Below are 23,175 nucleotides of genomic sequence, written 5' to 3'. Positions count from 1 at the left end.
TAGCCAGGGCAACACCACCCAGTTTCTTTGCTTGAGAAACTGGGAAAATGTATTCTTAGGCCTAACTGAGCCAACAGATGTCTCTAGGTTTCTCTCTAAACTCCGCACCATGTTCTTCACTGATGAAACCAAGGAAAAGTGCAACACAGACAGAAGGCTAAGTGAGACAAGGCTTCAGGATAATTGTTCTGGGACAGCCTGCTCTCACAGAAACAGCTGTATTGAGTCTGAAATATTTAATAAAATGTCTCATTTTCTAAGTTACATTTTCTGGGGTCACGTCTTTTGTTCCTGTCTACACGTTTTCTGCGGGGATACTGCTCAGTCTCAAAGGCTCACAAGCTATTCATTTACCACGTTTATTTTAGTGTCTGGTCGTCTCTGAGCGTGCAGGTGATGGTGATGACCTACAGAGGGCAGCAGAGTTCCACCCAGAAGTACATGTCCGTATTGTATGTTATTGAACCGGCTAGAGCATTGAATTTACTTTGGTTTTGTTAATCAATTAGCATCAATTTCTTAAAGTGTCAAAATCCTTATTGGAACCTTCTATGTCCTGGAATCAACTATACACTGTCTATCAGTTTCCAAGGCCACAAACTGGATGCCTTTCTCCAGATCTTTTTCTTTGTGCCTCCTGCTGCCTCCATCTGATCTGTTGCCGTTCTTTTGATTACTCCTCTAGGCTCCTTTCTGCTCACCTTGCAAATTGGGGTAGGGATGCTCTTCACAACTGATGGCTTCTGGTAGGGGTGGGGGCTGTGAAAGGACTCAATTTTCTTTAAGGGGCTGCCCACTGGGAGCTTGGCCATGCTCCAGTGAATATAAGGGCAACACAAAATTGGACTTGGTGTTTTTTTTCTTTTTTATTCTTTACTTTTCTTCTTTTGTTTTGTGGAAGGTCACAAGGGTAAGGGTGTGGAACTGGGAAGTGAATGAGATTGGAATGCGTTATGTGACGTTTTCAAATAATCAATAAGAATATTACATTTAACAAAAAATCAGCGCTCCGTGCCTTAGTTCAGGAAGCCTTCCAGGATGCTCGCGGTCCTTCCTCCTGCTCAGGTGTCTCTCATTTTCCTTCTCTCTACTTCTCTATCTAAATCTCCTGGGGATTTCCTATGATGTATCTCAACCTGTTCTCTAGTTTAAAGTGGCATCATTTACTCACACAGCTTAATGCTTTACTTCGAGGAGGACAAAGCTGCAATATACAGGCTTTTACCACCTTATAACTTATAGTATGAATGTTTGGCAGTGCCATCATCTGTTCTTCATAAACGTAATTTATAATGGTGCATAGTGCTTACAAGAACTACTATAAAAAATCCCTGCCAGACTTTAGTTACAGGACAAATGTCTATAAATGGATTTTGGGGGAGGCAGCATAATATTTTGAAATTGCCTTGGAAAAGATATTGTATCAAGATGACAGGCTCAATACAGGCACCTACTTCCTACTCCTTTTCCACAAGCCTCGAAATGATAAAAAAATGACATCTTAAGAAAGAATAAATCATAACAACCCTGCAAAGAAAAAACCTGAAAGAATTTACATCAGAGGAGAACAGAAATGCAGACTTCCTTAAAGAAAGCAAATAAGACTGAGCATGTCTGAGAAAGCACCAGATTGATTTCCAAAGTGGTTGTAAAAGTTTGCATTCCCACCAGCAATGGAGGAGGGTTCCCCTTTCTCCACATCCTCTCCAGCATGTGTTGTCACTTGAGTTTTTGATGTTAGCCATTCTGATGGGTATCAGGTAAAATCTCAGGGTCGTTTTGATTTGCATCTCTCTAATGGCTAAGGATGTTGAGCATTTCTTTAAGTGTTTCTCTGCCATTCTGTATTCCTCTTTTGAGAATTCTCTGTTTAGCTCTATAGCCCATTTTTTAATTGGATTGCTTGATTTATTGCTTTTTAACTTCTTTAGTTCTTTATATATTCTAGATATCAGCCCTCTGTCAGATATAGGGTTGGTGAAGATCCTTTCTCAGTCTGTAGGCTGTCATTTTGTTCTGATAACAATATATTTTGCTTTACAGAAGTTTTTCAGTTTCATGAGGTCCCATTTATTGATTGTTGCTCTTAGAGCCTGTGCTGTTGGTGTTCTGTTTAGGAAGTTGTCTCCTGTGCCAATAGTGCTTCCTCAAGATCCAGCTATACCACTCCTAGGCATATATCCAAAAGATGCTCACAAGGACATTTGCTCAACCATGTTTGTAGCAGCTTTATTCATAATAGCCAGAACCTGGAAACAACCCAGATGTCCCTCAGTTGAGGAATGGCTACAGAAATTGTGGTACTTTTACACAATCGAATACTACTCAGCAATTAAAAACAAGGAAATCATGAAATTTTCAGGCAAATGGTGGGACCTAGAAAAGATCATCCTGAGTGAGGTATCCCAGAAGTAGAAAGACACATATGGTATATACTCACTTATATAGACCTATAAGATAGGATAAACATACTGAAATTTACACATCTAAAGAAGATAAACAAGAAGGAGGACCCGGGGTAAGATGATCAATCCTCACTTAGAAAGACAAATGGGATGGACATTGGATGTAGGAGAAAACAAGTAACAGGACAGGAGCCTACCACAGAGGGCCTCTGAAAGACTCTACCTAGCAGTGTATCAAAGCAGAAACTAAGACTCATAACCAAACCTTTGGCAGAGTGCAGGGAATCATATGAAAGAAGGGGTGAGTTGATCTGACCTGGATAGTACAGGAACTCCACAAGAACCAAATATATCTGGGCACAGGGGTCTTTTATGAGACTGTTTCTCCAACCCAGGACCATGTATGGATATAACATAGAACCTCTGCTCAGATGTAGTCCATGGTAGCTCAGTATCCAAGTGGGCACGCTAGTAAGGGGAACAGGGACTATTTCTGACAGGAACTCAATGGCAGGCTCTTTGAACACCCCCCCACCGAGGGAGAGAGGGAGGTACAGCCCTGCTAGGCCACAGAGGAGGACTTTGCAGCCAGTCCTGAAGATACCTGATAAAACAGGGTCAGATGAAAGGGGAGGAGGTCCTCTCCTATCAGTGGACTTGGAAAGGGGCAGGGAGGAGATGAGGAAGGGAGGGTGGGATTGGGAGGGAATGAGGGAGGGGGCTACAGCTGGGATACAAAGTTAATAAACCGTAACTAATATAAAAATTAAAAAAAGGACTGAGCATGTGCAGGACAAGAGAGGCTGCTAGGAGGGTAGAGTGCTGAGGGAAGATGCTTGCTTTGGAACATTCTGGGGAGCTGATTGGCAGCCCCTTCCTGTGCCAAGCAACTTGTAGAGTGATTCACTTCAAATTCAGGAAGAGTGTGCAGGGAGCCAGAATGCAGTGTCCTTTGGTGGCCGACACTAACAGAGGTGGATACACTTCAACGGTTTTGTGCTCTTTTAAATTACTGTGTGAGAGATTGTGTGTGTGTGTGTGTGTGTGTGTGTGTGTGTGTGTGTGTGTGTCAGATTAGTTAATTACTGGGTAACCAGTATCACTTAGCAGTGTAAAAATAGCAACTATTTATTATCTCAGTTTCTATGGGGTCAGGATTCTGGGAACCACTTTGCTGTATACTTTATACTCAAATCAGGCTATTTGCTGGTGCTACAGTCTTACAGCCTCATCCACTACCAAGTCTATACCATTGCTTGCATAATTGAAGTCCCTGTAGTTTATTAACCTGTGGGTTTTTTTTTTTTTCACTTTTGGCATGAAACTCTGCCTGGTTTCTCCTCCCCTTTCTCTCTCTCCTCTTCTCCTTCCCTCTTCTGTTTTTCCTCTTCTACCTTGCTTCTTTTTCACTAGACATCATCATTTTACCAAATTCAGTGGATGCTCTCCATTATTCTCAGACCCATCATGACACTAGGTGGTGGAGCTGTATGAATGTGGCTGATCTTGTGCAAATCTTATGCCCCCTCTTCTGCAATGATCCCTGAGTCTTGAGGGAAAGGGATATGAAATGGATTTTCCCCTTAGAGCCAAGTACTTCACAGTCTCTTATTCCTTGAACCTTGGCTGGTCGTGGTCTCCATATCAAGCATGCCATCTGCTGCTTCATCAGGGATAACACAAGACACAGGTGGACATACAAGCTGGAAGTACAAGGGTGGAGAACTCAAGAGTGATGCTTTTTGTGTGGTTGAAGGACAGAAAAAAATGTCCTGCCTGTGTTATATAAGAAAGGAAAATGGCCTACATATTTGTCCTCTGAGAGGCTTCTCCCAGCAGTGGACTGAAACAGATGCTCAGACTCACAGCCAAACATTGAGCATACTTCAGGGAGCCTTGTGGAAGAGGGGTAGGAAGTATAGAAGGAACCAGAGGGGACAGGGAGACCAACAGAGCCAACTAACTTGGGCCTGGGGGGGGGACTTGTAGAGACTGAAGCACCAGCCAAGGATCAAGGACCAACCAAGGCCATACATGAGCTGGACCTGGGCCCCCTATACATATGTCCTTGATGGGCAGCTTGGTCTTCATGTGGGTTCCCTAGTAAGCAGAGTGGGGTGTGGGGAGCTGCCTCTGACAAGGACTCTTTTTGTATGCTTTTCAATCACTTCCCCCTGGTCGGACTACCTTGGAAGAGGGTGTGCTCAGTCCTAATGTAGTTGTTCTGGGGTGGGTGGAGGTTGGTGAGGGAGGCTTCCCTTCTCTGAGGGGTAGGGAAGGGGTAAGAGGGGGAAAAGAGAGGGAGGTGAGACCGGGAGGAGAGGACTAAGAGGGCTACGATTTCTATGTAAAGTGATTAAATAAATTACTTAATTAAAAAAGGAGAACAATGAGTAATGAGAACTGAGGTTGGAAACAGGTCATGTTAAAACATTTAACCTTTATTTCCTCTAAGAATAAGAAGTCACTGAAGGCTTTTTAAGTAAGATAAAACAGTTTATCTTGAAAAGGTTGCAGTGGCTGAAGAATTCTGTAGAGAGTAAAAGTGAGAGCCAAGCAGAGGGCAGGCTGTGGCAGGAGTCTGGGGTACGGTCTGGTACTCTGACCGTTTGGCAGCAGTGGGGATGGAAGAAGCTGGTCTAATTGAATTATATTTCTGAGTTATAACTGACTAAACCTGGCGATAGGGTGGACGAAAAAATTATGATGAGGAAGAAAATTAAGTGTGACCTCAAAAAATTTGGTGACTTTCAGAGGCCCTCTGTGGTAGGTTCCTAAGTTGTTTCCTGTTTTCTTTTGCTGCGGCCATGAATCATCTGAAGGAATGGGCGGGCATGGGAGCGTTAGCAGGCCTTCTGGTGTTGGTCTCCTTGGTTTGCCTGTGGTATATATGCAAGATTAGAGTCTCACAACAGCGTAATGCAGCCATGACCATTCAAGCCTTTACAGCCATTGAAGCAGGACAGTCTCCCCAAGCATGGTTGGCTACCATAAAAAGCCAAAATGTTACGCTCAGGATGTGAGGCTAAGCACTGCACTCAGGGTCAGCCGCTTTGGACCCAGAGAAGAGCATGTCTGATTGCATGAGGGTTGATGCCCCAGGTCCTGCCTCTGAGAAAAAGGTATCGGACGGGTCTGACGCTCTTTGGGTGGATGACACCTAAATGAACATCAGTACAAAGTCCCAATTTATTTCTAATATCAGAGATCAGACCTCTACTCTTGCCTGATGCATCCAAAACAAAAAGGGGGAACTGTAGAGAGATGCGTAATGCCGCGCCTGAAAGATGGAGCTGGTTTCTGCCTTCCACCTTCTCGATGGTGAGTGCTCTCTGTCACAAACAACTCCACATTTGGCTAAGGCTGAGGATCTGGCTTGCTTCCATGTATGTGGAACTATCTGCATTGCCCACGTGGCATGCTGAGGTTGGCTACCCAGAGGCTATTTAAGCTGTGGGCTGGCTTTCCCCAGGGTCAGATGATTGTTCAAGGTTCCTGAATAAACTGCATTGAAAAAAAAAATTCGGTGACTGTTATTTACTGAAACGTGACAGACTGGAGTGTGTGGAGATATATAGAAGAAAATGAAGATACGGGGTTCTCACTTGTTAAAACTCATCTGTGCATGGATGCTCACAGTCTCAGTACCCATGTTATCTCCACATTACAAACAATTTAAAGGTATGTCAGCTAATGAATCAGTAAACAGAAAGTACAGTGGGGTACTGTTTGGAATAAACAAGGTGAGTTACCGATAAAGCTTTAGCACAGCTAGAGAAGGAGAGAGAAGCCAGGTGAAACAGGCCATGTAATGCATGATTCCACTTGTGCTAAATGTCCAGAGTGGGAAAATCCATAGCTTAATGGTTGAGAATGGGAAGTCGATATCATTGATCATGAGGTTTCCTTTTGTGGTGATAAAAATGATAGCTATACAAACCTCAAATTGTATCTCTTAAAGGAACAAACAAACACACACACACACACACATGTAATTTTAGTTTTTCTCTTTCTTTCTTTCTTTCTTTCTTTCTTTCTTTCTTTCTTTCTTTCTTTCTTTCTTTCTTTCTTTTTGGATTATAATACAGTTACATAGCTTCTCCCTTCCCCTTCCTCCCTTCAAAACCTTAAATATACCCCTCCTTGTTCTCCTTCAAGTCTGTAGCTTCTTTTTTTTTTAAATTGTTGTTAGATGCATGAATGCATATACATGTATATTATGAAATATAACCTGCTCAGACTGAGTAATCTCACTCACATGTACATTTGGTATCAGATAGCCCACCACTGTGCTCTTCCCTGGGGAAGACTGTTTCTCCTGCCCTTAGCTTTCTTCTGTTGCCTGTTGCTCTTTGTAAAGTTTAGGCCGCCTGAGCTTTCACTGTTCTGCTTTGGCATGTCTATTGGTACCATCCCTGTTAAGCTCACCCTTAGGCAGTCTTCTTGGTGAGACATTGTGGCTGTAGCTTTTGACATTACTGGGAGACATAGTCTCACAGCCAACGACTTAATGTGACTTATATTTCAATAGAGGCAATATCAAACAGTGTCCTTATTCTGGTCTGGGTTTCCAGAAAGCAAGGTCTCAGAGAAAAGGTTTCTGGAACCACTTCTTTGGCAGCTGGAACAAAGGAAATGGAGAGGTGAGCAGGAGGACTGGGGTTTTAAAAGAGGATATGTGATCACGTTGACCATAGCTAAGCATTGTGCCAGACTCCACAGGTGCATTCTCCAAGATGCCTTGGCTAAAGCTTCATCTATGGGACATCACTTGCCCTCTTCCTGGATTGTCCAGTCAAGCACCGCCAAGACTCCTCAGGGTAGTGATAACTATCTGCTGAAAGAAGGAGGCGGGGTCATAGTTTTGTGCCAGCTTGAGGCAGATTAGAATTTACAGCAAGAGGGTTCCTGTATGTGAAGTTGTATTTGTGGGACAGGTGCTGAAGTACTTTGTAACTGATGCCCAGTAAAGACAGTCACTGATAAGGTACAGCTGATAAACAACAACCTCACATTTTCCTTTTCAGCCTCATTTCTTCCTTATAGTCACTAAATTATTGATTCTTTAAATAACATATACATATAAATAAGGAAATAAAAGCAGGTAATATATTTAAATTCTTATTTTTCCAATAGTAATTAAGTTATTTTTTAAAACTAATATGGCAACCTTTCCCCCAGATACATCACATAATTATTGATTGTGGAAGAAAGAAGGGACAGCTACTGGGAAATCTAAAATAATAACTGATTAAATTTCTTATGTTTAAAATCTTTTCAACTTATATGAGTCCTTAAACATTTTTGTTTTATCTTGTAATATACTCTTTTAGATTGTTTCAATAAAAAATATTAAAATATGTTTAAAATATTTATTGACATGTAATACTTTGCACATTTTGAGGTATAATGTAACGTTAACTTACTTGTGTATACTGTTTAACGAGTAAATTGGGACAATTAACATATTTACCATGTCTCAACTCTATCCACTCTTTGTGGAAGAGAGCAGTTAACCTCGTTTCTGGGAATTTTGAAATGCACACTATCTTGTTGCTGACTCCAGTGTCTACAATGTGCACAGAACACCAGAACAGTTTGCCTCTCCTTGCCTGCAGGTGGAGAGTGCTCAGCCCTTCCATATTACCTCAGGACGGTGCTGGCTTTAAAGCTTGAGTTTTAAGAATTTCCCCCATCCCTTTTCCACATTTTTCGATTTGTTGTTTTTATTTTCAGTAGCATTTAGAATTGAAAAAAAATCCTTCTGAATAGATGCATATGTTGTTTAATATTTTCATATTTATAAAGTTTCTAAAGGGCCTCCCATGAATGAGTTTTCGTGTTGTATCACATGACCAGAAAAAGTGATGCAAAGTGATTCAAAGAAACTCACATTTGTTTGGGAGTCTGCTATGTAATTTATCCTGAAGAGCGTTCCGTTTGCTCTTAGGGAGAGTGTGGATTTTGCTGCGGCAGAATGGAATGTTCTGTGATGCACTTATTCTTATAGTTTTGCTATTCTGATTTTGTAGATATTTTCTTATCCTCTCATTTGTACTTTTCTGGGTTGGTTCTGGGTGATAAGCTTTTATTTTCAATTTTTATATGTGTTATGAAGTTTACATAAGAATTTTATAAAGTAACTTTGTTACTTTAAGAGCCATCTTCTTATATTCTTTATCATTTTGTTGTAGTTGTGCTTGTTATCTTGAATTTTTGTTTTTAATTTTCTTACTGGCAATGTGGAAATTCATGTTTCAATATTAAGGTAATGGGGAACTCTGAAGCTGATTATAAACTTTTACCTTTGATGATGCAGAAAACATAGCTCTCAGCTGAATAAAAGATAGTTTCCTCTAGAACCAAGTTAGAGTGAGCATGGCTGGGGAAGATAGTCTTCCCGGGATGCAGGTTCCAACACGGAAGCAGTTTCATGGAGTAAGAGAATAAAGGGATTTGTTAGTCGAGGCATTTAAAACTCCTTGGTGAAAACTAAGCAGACAGTAACAGCAGGCAGAGGAATTCTAATCATCAGCCTTACATGCTACCTGGCGGCATCCCTAGCCATTCCATTGGTGGGGAATAGGGTTTGTTAAATTAACATATGCCCAATTTTCTAAAAATCTGTTTGTCAGGATATTAGGTTAACTATACTTGCCACTTAACAGGGTTCTAGCTACTACACAGATCCAGACGAAGATTGACTTATTTAGTCCAAGATAAATCACAGCAGGCTCTGGACCAGCAGCGCGCCGACCTCTTTACACTGATTGATGTTTTAATGAGCCCCTCAACCTTTGCCCACACAGTTCTTCCCAGCAATTTTCATTCACTATGTTTTATATATTTCATCATGTGTCCCAGAGAAGATTTCTTTGAGTTGATTTCCATTGCATCATTGAGCTTTGTGGATCTGTCTGTCTCTCTCCCAAGACTTGGTGAAATCTGAGCTGTTATCTCAATAATTTGTGTCCCTTTCCCTGTGGAACATCCTCAATGAGGACATTTGCTGGCTCAGTGACACCTCCTCTATCTTTGGTTTGCTTACATTTTCTTTCATCCCTTCTTCTTTTCCACTAACAAGTTTATCTCAAATCCCAGCCTTCAAATTCAGAAGCTTATTTCCTTATGCTTTGTCTAGTCTCTTATCAGTGCTCCTGAAAATTACTTTGACTAGAATCTTCAGCTCCAAAATTAAGGAGTAAATGAACTCTAGAGAAAAAAAAAAAAAAACAAAAAAAAAAACCAAAAAACAAAAAGAACTCTAGCTCCCTGTTTGCCTCTTTGTTCAGATGAAAAACTTGCTTCACGGCCAGTCTGTGTTTGTGGATCTCGCTGGCCCTCTCACTGCGATCATTGTGACATCTGTTTCCAGCACTTTCCTTTCTTTGGGGTCAGTTGTAGGACAGTGAATGCAGTTCTTTGGCGATGCCATGCTTTTCTTTGTGTGTTTCTTTTATGTTACTCGTGTCCCTGTTTTCACACCTTTTCAGAGCGCTTTCCTAGGGAGAGACCTCTAAGGAAGGTTGTGTGTTAAGCCGCTGCTTGCGCGGGACGCGCTGCTTGTGGCTGCAGGTAGGTACAGTTACCAGTCCAACGTAGTTTCTCAGCTGCAGGGATCTCAGCAAGGCTAATGAACTCTTCAGTGGCCTCTTCTGGAGACTGGGTTGCTTCCCCAGTTGGGGGTCAAATAGTCTCCTCACTGCACTGACATTTGCTTGCGCAAGGAAATGCTGGAGATACTCTGCTGGGTCAAGGATCTTTGGCGGAGGGCCTGGTTAGGGGCTGGCTGCCTTCTTTCCAGTGAGTGTTGCTTGGTGCCCTCTACCTTGGACAGATTGCCACATTCTCAAGAGCATGCGGGTATCTGCTAGGTTTTGGGTCAAACATGGTTCCTTTTGCTGGGCAGAGGGGTATTATATGGGATTTGGTGGAAGGTCACTCTGTTTTAATATCTGCCCTCCTGGGCTCCAGTCATGACTGTGTTATTTGCATGGCACAGTGCAGTGGTGGTATGTCCGTCCCTTCCTTTAAAATACGTTCTAGTTGCTTAGTCTGTGCAAGGTATATAAACTCTCTGTGGAGGTCACAGCTTTGATGGACACATGTTGGATTTCCCCCTGCCAGGTATGAAGTAGAGTTACGCTTTCTAACCTGGAAACTTAGAAGTGGCCAGACTTTCAGAAATGAGAAAAGGACGGAAACGGTGCTCGGTGTTCGCAGAAACTCGTCAGGAACTGGGTAGTGCTGTTTGTGGCAGCATTCCCTGCCTGCCTTCAGCTCATGAAGGCTCTACTCCATCTTTAGTCTTGGATAATAATCATGTGCTCCAGAGACGCTTGCCAGCCAGAGAAAGAGGAGTGATGTGGATTTGAAAGCATGATGACTTGGGGTGGCTTGCTCCTACATCCAAAATGAGCCTTTACTGGCTGGTGTGTTCAAAACAGCACAATGGTTTGTATATCTGAAGCGCTTTACAAGCTGCCCCCTTTTAAAGTTTTAATGACATCGCAAATGCAGCATAGGGAAGCTGCTAGGATTATGCTGTAGAATAGATCACTTGAGTTTGAAGTTTGATTCTGCTGAGTGGTAAGTATGTCGCCTCAGGCAAGTCTCTTCAATTTTTCTGGAACTGGTTTTCATATAAAATACCATAATACTCACATCATAGCTTCACTGTAAAAATTAAATAAATTTGTGTTTGCAAAATTCATGGTACATCTCATTAATTTATCACTTAGCATTTTACTTGGAAAATATATAAAAAACCTCACATGTACTGTGTAGAGTAGAGCTTAATGCAGAATGAGCTCTTCATGAATATTCATTATTACTGATATGTAGAATAAAAACCAAATATTGAATAGTAATAAAATATTTGGCTGAGAGTTTGCTCCAGGAACGTCTAAGAGGACACAGGAAAACAAGCAAATGGGAGAAATGGATCTTTTTCTTTTTAGTTTGGTTAACTAACAGATTTTTCTCCCTGGAGATGACTGGGCTCTTCTTAGTAACCCCCCATTTCCACTGGACAGGAAGCAGAGAGCACAGGGAATGGATAAGAGAAACAAGGCATTTCCATTGCTTATCTCTATCTCCCAGAGTTGATGGAAACAGGATTCATGCAACACCTGTGGAACATCCCCCCCTGTGAGATAAGCTGCTCAGGGCATCTCACACAGTGACCAAACAAGGATGCTTGCTTAACATGTCTCACTGACCCTGGGGTTAATGACAATGGTTTTATTCATGAAAATCATGGGAGTTATTAAGAACAATATTGAAGAGGACATCCTCTATCTACACTAGTCTCCTAGCCTAGGGAGGAACACCAGCCCACCCACAAAATCAGATAAAACAGAGATTGAGGGAATGTCCAGCCAATGCCTAGCCCAACCAAAACCCACCCTATCGGAGAGTGCCAACCCCTGACACTATGAACTATACTCTGCTGAGCTTGCTGACAGGAGCCTGTCAGAGTTGTCCTCTGAGAGGCTCTACTCAGCAGCGCCTTAAAAAGATGCTGAGATTCACAGCCAAACATTGGGCGATGCATATGGAGTCTTGTGGAAAAGTGGGAGGAAAGAGAAAAGGACCTGGAGATGACAGGAGCTCCACAAGAGAAACAACAGAGCCAACTACCCAGGACCCAGAAGGGCTTTCTGAGACTGAAGCATTAACCTCGGACCATGCGTGAACTGGACTTAGGTCCCCTGCAAAGATGTAGCAGATGGACAGCTTAGGCCTCATGTGGGTCTTCTAGTAAGGGAAGTGGGGATTGTATCAAACATGGACTCACTTGCCAGCTTTTTTATCACTTCCCCCTGGTGGGACTGCCTTGCTAGGCCACACAGGAAGAGGACATGCTCAGTCCTGATGCTGGGGTGAATGGGAAAGGGAGCTCCTCTTTTCTGAAGAAAAGGGAAGGGAGGAGAGATAGATATGTTGTCATCTTGTGGCAACATATCTGAGTTGCAGGTTCCAATGATCTGGCAGAAGGAACTTCTCAACAGCAACTGTTCATTTTCAGTCACTACTGCCTTTGCTTCCTCACAAACATGTCTCAAGTTTCCTGTATTATCTTATGTAAAGTCCATATAATTCTCATCCTTAAGGCAAAGATAACTTGTTTCTGTTCTAAAATTTATTTATTTATTTTTTATTGAAAATGATTTTTTTTTTTTTACCCAGTGTATTCAGACCATGGTTTTTCTCATCTCATTTCCTTCAAGATCCTCCCCACCTCTCTATACTTCTAACTCAATGCCTACTTTCTCTCTTTGAAAAACAAACTGGCAAATAAAAATTAAACAAACAAAGCAGAATAAAACAAAACAAACTAAACACAAAATGTGAGAAACACATACATATATACACATCAGACACACACAACAACAACAACACAAAGTTGCATATGTCATAATATATAGGCAAAAGGTCAGTAAGGTAAAAAATGTCCAGACAAAGCATTATGAGACACAAAAATACCACTGAGTTCACTTGCACTGACGGTCTACCGCTGGGCATGAGGCTTGCTTTAGGTGTGGTTCTTTGTAAGCAGTTGTCAGTTGGTGATAGCTTCTTGGTTAGGGATGGGGGCTTGTGTCCACCTCCCCCTCTCAGTGCTGGGACCCCATCTGGCTTGGGTCCGTGCAGGCCCTGTGCACACACCACTTCAGTCTTTCTGAGTTCATTTATATATCGATCTTGTGGATTTAGAGGGCCTTGTCTTCTTAGTGTCCTCTATGCCCTCTGGCTCTTACACGTTTGTCACCCCCTTATCTGCAGGGTTCCCTGAGGCCTGAGCGCGGTGGGGGGGAGGGGAGGGGTCTGATGAAGACGCTCCACTTAGGACTGTGGTTCCAAGTTCTCTCACTCTTCCCATTGTTCAGTTGTGGGTATTAAGTCCAGTTGCTGTGGAGGAAGCTTCTCTAGGATGGCTGTGTGAGACTCTTATTCACAGTAAAAGCAGAGTGTCGTGAGGTCTCATTTATTGATATGTTCCTTTAACAACACAATAACATTTGGTTTCAGTCTAGGTCCATGTGAGATAACATATATTTGTATATTATATATAATTGAATGAGTTAAAATGGTAAATATATATTATTAATTTACTCTTTTTCCTAAAAATAATTTGAAGATAATTTTGTTTCTTTTTCTTTTTTAAATTAATTTTAATTTTTTAATTTGTTTTGTCTGCTGGAGTTACAGATAGGTATCAGCTGCCATGTGGGTGCTGGAAACTGAACCCAGGACCTCTGGATGAGCAGCCAGTGCTCTTAACCACTGAGCCATCTCTCCAGCTCCCAGTTTTGTTTCTTATATTCTGTAAATACAAATATTCAAAAACTATAATAGTTTTATGAAGCAATATCCACTTGTTTTGTAGATAGCTCTTTTTTTTTTTCCTTCTTCATAAAACCCAAGAAAGAATCTCAGTAAATCAGTTCTGGTGGAATAACTCATTTTGCCTATTGGATCTCATGGTTGTCCAATAAAAGATAAATCTATATCCACAGAACATTGTGTTTTGTACAGGGTCTCACTCTTGCCCAGGCTGGCTTCGAACTCGGCAGTGCTAGCATACTAGGTATGCACTAAAAGGCCTGGTTAGATCCAGCAGCTTTGATACTTTCCCTTTTAATGAATACAGACTTTTGTTCACACAGAAGAATGGCTGTTTATTAACTGTTTAATTGGCACAGATTTAACATTTCAAACACAAATTTCGTATGGTTCCCCTCATGACAAAGAATGGTTTGCATATAATGCAGTGGGGAGCAGAAGAGAGCATTCTGCACCCTGAAATATAACTTGTATTTTTTAACTGGGTCATGGTGCTCAGGCTCGGTTTACTAGCAAACACAGAGAACCAAATGTGGTACAACCTGACTTTGAAATGGGCATCGCTCCATTTAGTTCCAGCAAATCACCACCACAACAAGATAGTTTGGTAACGTTTAAGATGATCTACAAGTAAAGGCTGTATGTTTGCCATAAAAAAATGTGTTAACAAGAAAGATGCTCATAAAAGAGACAGATGAAAACTGCTGGAAGACTTTTCTTAGCTATCTTATGTGGTGCCCTTACAGCCTCTATGAAAGCATTTGTTCACTTTTAATTAAAAAGTTTATACATGTGTTTCTCCCTCCAGCTTCTTGCCCCCCCCAACATGTATTTCCTATATCCTTTCCAACTTCATATCTTTTAAAAGAATTGTTCCGATGATTTTTTATAATAATGCTGCTGAAAATGAAAAAAAAAGTATTGAGATGAATTTATGTCAGACAAACCAAGCTGTTTAAAAGCCAGCCAGCCATTCAGTGGCATCTAATATATGCATACCAATATGCAGCTACTTCTTTTACCTGATTCTAACTGATGTTCTCCACCACCAAATGGAACCCTGCTCCCAAGTGCCAGTATTTTGGAGTGATGCAGGAAGCTAACTTCATGACATTTATAATGTTTATCTAATGTTTTAGAATGATTTTAGCCAAGGCTCAAAGATTTCAGAGAGTGCGTAAGTGTTGGTTTGGGTGCTTATATTTTTGTTAAAGCTGTTTTAGCCTAGTGATGTCAGCTGGGAGGAGTTTATAAGCAAAATATTTAGAGCCTTGGATGTTGCAATGATGCAATGAGGACAGTAGTTAAAGGGGCACTGATGAAAAGAATTTGGTGGCATGTCAGGGATGCTCACTGGCTTTGAAGATAGCTCACATTCCTTTGTAAACAGAAAAGCCAACAAAAATGTGGGCAGAGTCTGCTGGGTCTTTATGCACATTTTATTGGAAAATAATAGGCTTATTTATGCAAATTTGTGGTAAGGTGTGCAGGGACTGGTGTGTCATGGCCACCAGCTCAAGGTATAAAAGGTCGACTGTGGGAGAGATACTCCATTCACACTTGCGTAACTTCTTCACAGTCTATCCAGATCTCCTTCCACATCTGCCACCATGACTCGCTTTTTCTGCTGTGGAAACTACTTCCCAGGGTATCCTTGCTATGGAACCAACTTCCATGGGACCTACAGAGCTACCCCCCTGAATTGTGTTGTGCCTTTGGGTTCTCCCCTGAACCACGGCTGTGGAACCATCTACAGCTCCCGCAACTTCTGTTATGGTGGTGTTAGTAACTTCAACAATCCTGGCTGTTGCTATGGCAGCAGCTTTTACAGGCCATGGGGCTCTGGCTCTGGCTTCGGCTACAGCACCTACTGATGGACTAATGGCTCTGAAGACTACAGGACCCTCCACCAGTTACCTTCAAAAGGAACAACCTGAAAAGCAGTGTCTGCCTTCCACCCTCCCATGTGTTTGGAAGATACTGAGGTCTGGTTCATCAGTGATGCTGAGCAGGACATCAGTGCCACGCTGAAACTCATCTATAGCCGAGAGACACAGGACACTTTTCAACAAGGGACTGAATTCCAGCAGTGAAGGAGGTAGCTTACCTCCAAGGTTGTTCTTCTCATATATTAAAGTACATCAACCTAAATGTGTTCCCAGTTGGGGTGTGTGGGCAGGGTCTTACTGTTAGTCTCCCAATAAATCTGTCTCATTCAGCATGCATCTTCTTGTTCTGGTCTTTTATTTTTGCTGTGTTTTGTATGCTCTTGAACTCATCAAGCATTTTAAACCTCTCATGGCTGATTTAAACTAAAGTTTATGGGTGATCTGTAACTGATGACAACTTTTCTCCTTCAGGATTATGAGTAGTACCTTCTAGCAGGGAGGAAGCTAGCCAGTAGGGTGAAGCTTCCAGGTCAGTTCCAGCTTGACTTCTTAATGTTCTATGAGCCAAGTATATGGTATCTTCAGTAATGGAGTTCTGGAGGGTAACCAAGAGCAACAGTAGTAGTAGCCATAAAGTTGGTGGGTCTACAGGTCTTCACTGGCTGGGAACTCCAAAATAAGTAACCCAGCCCTTGCATTTGACTTTTTATTTGGTAGCCTCTGGTGCCCAGGAGGGCCATTGTTGCCCTATTTTAACTCTTTGTGTGTGCATAAAACATGTCTACGAGTGCAAAAGTTGTATAAACATCAAGGAGGTAAGATCAACTTTCTTATTGGATTTAAGTTCCATTCCACAGGATGAAACTCATACCAGGCACTATTATTGAGCAAAAACCCTGGAGGAGAACCTACTATTATTTTACTAAGTGGATTTAGTATTTAATCAAGTGCTAATGATATAGTTATATCCACAGATCAATGTATCTCTCAACATCTTGGAACTTGTACTTGCAGTAAATAGTGATTAATACAAACACCCACAACTGGCGAAGTGCAGAGAATAAGAGACCACAGGATGCTTACCCAGGATGGAACATACACGCCGCATCTCCTCCGTCCAAGGCTCGAGGACCATTGCAGAAGAGGAGACAGAGCAAATGATGAGCCAGAACCAGCTGATGACTATATGGAAACTGTGTCTTATGGACAGAGCAGGGAAGACGTGCATATGAATTCACAGTGGCTGTGACAGAATGCATGATACCAGGTAAGGTCCAAGTCGAAGAAAATCTCAGCATGTAGACAGGAAATCCACAAAAATCTCACCACAGCTGTAAGGATATTGATATCAGCTGCCGAGCAAGGAGAGAAAGTTTCCTCTAGAGTCTCTAGTGGTCAGTTGGCCACACAGCAGAGGAAGACAATACATCCAAGAATATTTGGGCAGCACAAACTGGCCTTGAAGGACTTACAAAACAAAACAAAACTAAACAAAAAAGAGGACACAAAGTTGGGTGGGCAGAGAAAGGTAAATGGATATCGTGCAGAGGGGCCAAATATGGTCAAAACACATTGTGTGACTTTCAAAGAACTAATACAAATAAATATAAAAGAGAAATCCCCCGGACTTAATCCAAACACATTACAGTTGTTATTTGTCCGTGTTCATTATAAACATAGAAAAAATTTTACATACAAAAAAGTAAAAATAAAACATTTCTTTAATTACTCAAATAGTTTAGTTTGGATTCATTATCCTCCCAGTATCTGTAATCTTTGCTTTTGTGAGAACTGAATACCATAGACTGAGGGGTAAATTACAATTAACTGGATTTAGCTAAGAAATTCCCAAGATGTTATCAATAAAGTGATGCCAACTGTTGAAATCATAGAGTGTGTCTTCCCCAGTAGGTGGATTTCATTTTCTCCAACTTCCTCGCCCCTGACTATACAGCTATCTTTGATAAAAATGAAGCTTTTACCCCCTGGAGTGATAGTAGCATCAAGAGCACTTGAGATGGCATCTGGAGGGCACTGAGAGAAGGTGCCCTGTCTTGTTTTCAGATTATGTTCCGAATTAAAGGCCATTCATTCACATGTCAAGTGTTTATTAGACTACTACTCTAAAAAATGCTCAATTGTTTATGGACTTAACAAGTTAATTTTGCTTTATAAGAATAAATATGGTGTAATTCATTATAAATGCCATATATTGATGCATTAAGAGGTTTTGGCTCTGGCCACTGTGCTGAGCATTTTGAGACTAGATAAGCTCTTCAAGCAGGTAGAGTCTGACTTGGAAGCTGACTGTCTTCAAGAGAGAATTCATCCATTCATTATAGATACTACGACATGACGACACTGAGCACCGCTCTAAGTTCTAGGGGCACAGAAATAAAACATGGTCCCTGTAGGTATTCACTATTTCAATATAAAAAGCATTAAAAGGGTGTTAATTCCACTTTTTAATACATAAAGGGCAATAACAGACTCATTTTTAAAAAGTCAATCACTCTATGCAATTTGTATTGAGGCAAGGTTCTTTGTTAATGCTTTTCCTCCAACCTGCAGTGCATACTCAGGTGTCTGGAGCTGTTTCTGCTACATCCCTTCCCCTCAGGAACCAACACCATTTAATGAATATCTCTTTAGTATTCTTCAGTACAGATCAGTTTTCAGCATTTGTATTTCTGGGCATCAAGCAATTTGAAAACATATGGACCAATGTTTTGCTGAATGCTCTTGACTTTATATTTACTCATGTGGTGCATCTTGCAGAAACACCATCAGAATGAACCACATCCTCAGTGCACCCCACCGGAGCTCTCTTGTATTGGCTTAACCAGATATGGTTGATATTATCAGTTCATCTCATCTCCTTCAATTTTCTCCACTATAAAGTTATTTCCACATTTAAAATTAGTATCTTTAAGTCTTACTGCATTCATTATTTGGTATTGTACCATAAAAAAATGCTTTTCAGCCAGGCATGGTGGTGCACACTTGTAATCCAAGCACTCAGGGAGACAGAGTCAGGTGGATCTCTGTGAGTTGGAGGCCAGCCTGGTCTACAAAGCAAGTCCAGAGCAGCCAAGGCTACACAGAGAAACCCTGTCTCCAAAAAAAAAAAAAAAAAAAAAGAAAAGCTTCTCTTTATTGTGTTTATTTTTTATTTCAATCAATATTGAAATAAACTGGTTCATAGTTTCTTATTTTATTCAATTATTTAAATTAATTAATATTGTTGATAAATTTGATAGACAAAATATTCTGGATGTGGAGTGCAAAAGAGCATTCATACTGGCTCCTATGTCTAATGGAAATGATTGCATTACTCTTGAACTACTTCTCTTCTTTGTGATTCAACAAAGTAGTCCAAGAGATCATCTTGACTTTTTTTTTTAATTCTGGTTGTGGATATAGGGATTTCCCCAGAATCCTGAGTTCTTTCAGTGAGGGTGAATTTAGAAAGTAAAATACACCTATGTTAAGTGTTTCCATTGCTGTGCTCTCATTGTTGTGCATTCTCATTGACACCCCATTTTATGCTAGAACAATCATTCTCAATATTGCACACAATCCTCTCCTATTTAAGAATGACATGTTCTTGAGATACTCTGGATGGCTATACATAGGAAGAGTGCTCAGTGACAAGCAGGATTCATATTAATGCAAGGGAGAGTAACCTTCAGGATGGTGTTCTTCAAGCAACAGACAGCAAAGCACAGGTCACTAGTGACCTTGATAATTTTCATTCCCAGTCTTCAGCTGGATTTTCTTTTCTGCTACCTTGTCTCTGTTTCTGATCTAATCCTAGCACTTATATTAATATTGTCTCTGAATTTGTAGTAACATCTGCTTATTCCTCATCTTTAGGTTCTTTCATCTGTGAATTTTTAAATATTATAATTTATTTATAATATGTATATGGGTGTCTGGGGCTGACAACTTGCTACTGAATAATCTATCATGGGATTGTCTCTGGGAAAACTTGTTCTCCCTGTTTCAGCAGCCATTAGTTGTCAATAGCTCTTTTTCTAGGGGTGGTGCCTTGTGAGACCCCCCCCCCCCCCCGTTACTGGCATTAGAACCAATGTTGTCATTACACAAGTTTTGCCTGGGTAACCATACCGTTGTTATTTCTTGGTTGTAACTGCTCTGTCATATATAGAAGACATGATCTTGAAGCAAATACTCTGTTTCTTTGGCTCTTACAATATCTCTGATATTCCCTGGGGCTTGTACACCTCTCAGTTCATTATTCTCTCATAGTTTGACTAGTGGATTTCTTTAGTAGTCTCCATCTGCTACCCCAGTCAGAGCCCCCCGCATTTTCCTATTTCTCTCCTCATAGCCCCCATTTTCTAATAACCTTCCTCTAGAGGTTTTCCAGCCTATTATGACCCCCCTTTACCTTCCTGGTTTCTTTGTTCATTCCAGGTTATTTATTTAAATCTAACGAGTCAGAGCTAAGACCTACAAGTAAAAGAGTACATTTGTCTTTCTGGATCTGGTTTAACTTAGTCTTTATATAGTCTAGTTCTATCTATTTAACTGCATCTTTATTGCTGAAAGGAATCTCACTATGTGTGTGTACCCCATTTTCATTATTAATCCAGTAAGTGAAGGACATTCACGTTGTTTCCATTCATAGCTACTGTGAGTAGAGCTGCAATCAATATAGCTGAGCAAATGTGCATCAGATATCAGTTTCTTTAGGCTGATTCCGAAGAGTGGAATAGCTGGTTCATATGGGGAATCTATTTGTAGTTTTTTGAAAGATTTCCACATTGATCTCCATAGTGGCTGAACCAATTTGCAATCGCATCAGGTGTAACAAAAGTTTCTCTTTGCCCACATTTTTACCAGTGTTCATTGTCAGCTGTTTTCTTTATCTTGGTTATTATGATTCCATCTTATCCAAGTAAGTAATTTAATTTGCATTTCCCTAATTGCTAAGGATTTTGAGCACTTAAAAAAGCTATTTCTTAGTCATTTTTATTTCTTCTTTTAAGAACTCTCTGTACATATCTATAGCCCGCTTTTTAATTGGGTCTTTTTTTATTCTTTGATTTTTGAACTCTTTTGAAGGATGAATAGGAAAAACTCTGAAGACTTTAACTGGGAAGAAGAGAGAGAAGAAGAGAGGGAAGATATCACTCCTCAATACCTGAAGAGAATGGGAAACAAGAGGGATAAATAACACCAAGGGTGTTTGAAAGTGCCACATGGAAACACCATATATTTGCTTAAAAATACATATATTTTATATGCATTTGTATGTACACACACACACAAGGTTAAAATGAAGTTATTTCATTTGTGGTGATATGGTCTTTCCAAAGTCATATACTATTTAACAAAGCACAGGAGTCCTCTGAGTTCTTGTTCAGGAGGCTCCACAAGATTACAAAATTAATAAAGGCATTGCCCTTAGCTTCCTCCAAGAACTTATAGGCAAGAGCCCAGCTGCTGAAGATACTGCACACTACAAAATCAGGATTTGGAGGAGTCAAGGTGGAACTGACCTGGGGAACTCCTCCCTGAGAACAAGTTCCTGTAGTATCTGAAGGTGCAAAGTAAGCACTAAGAGAAAGAAGCTATGCTGCTGCTTTTAGAAATCCACCTCCTCCTGATTGATACTGTCATGGCAAATCTTTCTGGCTAATGACAGTATCATACAGCATTTGTAGTGGTTTACAGCCTATAAAATGTATGAATATAATTTTTATTTAAATCTGACAAAAAAGGTTCAGTTGAAGAAATTGGTAAAGATTGATTTGTCCCAATGGTTAAATATTTAGCAAATGGGAGAACACGTTTTGAACTAATAATACCAAGATGAAGTTTTCTGATGCCCCACCAGCCTACTGGTTTGCCATTAATAAGAAGAGAAAAACATCAGCTCTGTTCTTTCCAGTTTACTCATTGTCAAGATGTTTCAGGATAGTCACATGCTGGAAAAATCAATAATTATTAGTCTCCATTTTTAATCTCAGTGCCAACTCTTATGGCATTTCCTTCTCATTATGTCTGAGAAATGGCATAAAACCTCTGTTCCTAATATTTCTTCCTTGATTCACGCTTCATCATTTCTCAGTTAGATTGTTGACTTCGCTGTAGGTCTAGTCCACCTGGTGGTCCTCAATGCCTCTTCCATAGATAGACAAAGCAAGATAAATAGATAAATAAAATTGCGTAGCTAGTTCTCATAAGTTGTTTATGAATTTTAAATTTTCCTTATAGTTTTAAGGAAACAGAACAATTGGAGGCACGTAAAAGCCCACTATTCTCTAGGCTCAGTCCCACATCCCTTTATTCTGATGTAGGAAGTTTTATAATTCTTTGTTTTCTTCTATTCTCCTCCACCTTTTTTTTTTTTCCTAGAAAACTCCTACAGAGCCTTCAGAAGTTCTTACTTAATTTCTGGTAACTTCCCCTGCTTCAGTTTAGAAGTTAGGGCTCAGTTTATTAATATTGCCCTCTGTACACTGGAGGAATTTCCATTGGAGTATACTCCACCAACTGCAGAAATATACATTTATTCAGATGAAGTTGGATCTATTTACCTGTTGCCAAAGTGGAGACCACACGGCATAAGAAACTGCAGGGCAACTCACCAGGAAAGTGTCTGCAGGGTATTGTTATAGAGTATGGACTTGGATTAAGAGTTCTGGAGGACTTTAATGGAGGAAGGAGCACCATCTGGATTAGTTAATATATTAGTTTTATATTTCTCTTATAACTTCCAAAGATTTAGCAGCTTAAGACAACACGGGCTCATTTTCTCACAGTTCTAGAGGTTGGGCGTTGAAAATGGTTCTTCTTGGGCTCAGCGATGAGGTCATTGAAATGTTCACAGTTGTTTCAGAGCTCTTAGAAGATAGTTGGTGATTTTCCAGCTTTTATAGGAACCGTCATTCTCAGCCTGTGCACCTCCACCCTCAATCATAGAGAGCTGTTCATCACTTTAAGATTCCAGCACTGGCTTCCCTTGTTTCCTCTTCCACTTATAAAGGTTCTTGTTATTCCATTTAGGACGACTCAAAGTACAATAACTGCCCATCTCAAGGCCAGTCATTTCCAACCTTAATTTCTGCTGTGTGAGCAGCATGTTTGTACATCCCACGGATTAGAGTCCTTGCTCTCCAAGAGACCATAACTATGCAATCCCACAGGTGCTGTCAGGATGGGCGTTTGAACCCATAATTCATTGTGTTAATAAGTTTTACTTAAGGGATAGAACAAAGCTCACAATGTAATTGCTGTAATTATTACTGTGTCGGGTGTAATGTTCTTGCTCTTTGTCTTCAGACATGGTATAGGATGGTCCTTGCAGCTTGTGTTGCTCTCTCATTGTCTTCGGCTGACTGCATCTGACTTGGAGTTCTAAAGGTTGTGCATGAGAAGAAAGGAATGGATGCCCTATTTGATGATCAGTGTTTCTGGACTGCTAGTGATTTTTTTCCCTACCAGTGCCTTCATTAACTGACAGCTCTGATTTTCTCAATGTTTTGTACACATCATAAATA

The 23,175-nt window shown here is 40.7% G+C and overlaps 1 protein-coding gene across 1 annotated transcript; it reads left to right on the top strand.

Annotated features, from left to right (window-relative positions):
- Positions 1-15,364: 15,364 nt before the first annotated feature.
- On the top strand, positions 15,365-15,628 carry LOC110543491 (keratin-associated protein 7-1). The gene has a single exon (XM_021629801.2). It carries the CDS (start codon positions 15,365-15,367, stop codon positions 15,626-15,628), a length of 264 nt encoding a protein of 87 aa, XP_021485476.1.
- Positions 15,629-23,175: the final 7,547 nt, after the last annotated feature.

The sequence above is a fragment of the Meriones unguiculatus genome, chromosome 17 (genome assembly GCF_030254825.1).
Source record: "Meriones unguiculatus strain TT.TT164.6M chromosome 17, Bangor_MerUng_6.1, whole genome shotgun sequence".
NCBI classification, from domain to species: Eukaryota; Metazoa; Chordata; class Mammalia; order Rodentia; family Muridae; genus Meriones; species Meriones unguiculatus.
The sequence above is the reverse complement of the archived record's forward strand: the minus strand, read 5'-3'. Positions and strand labels throughout refer to the sequence as shown.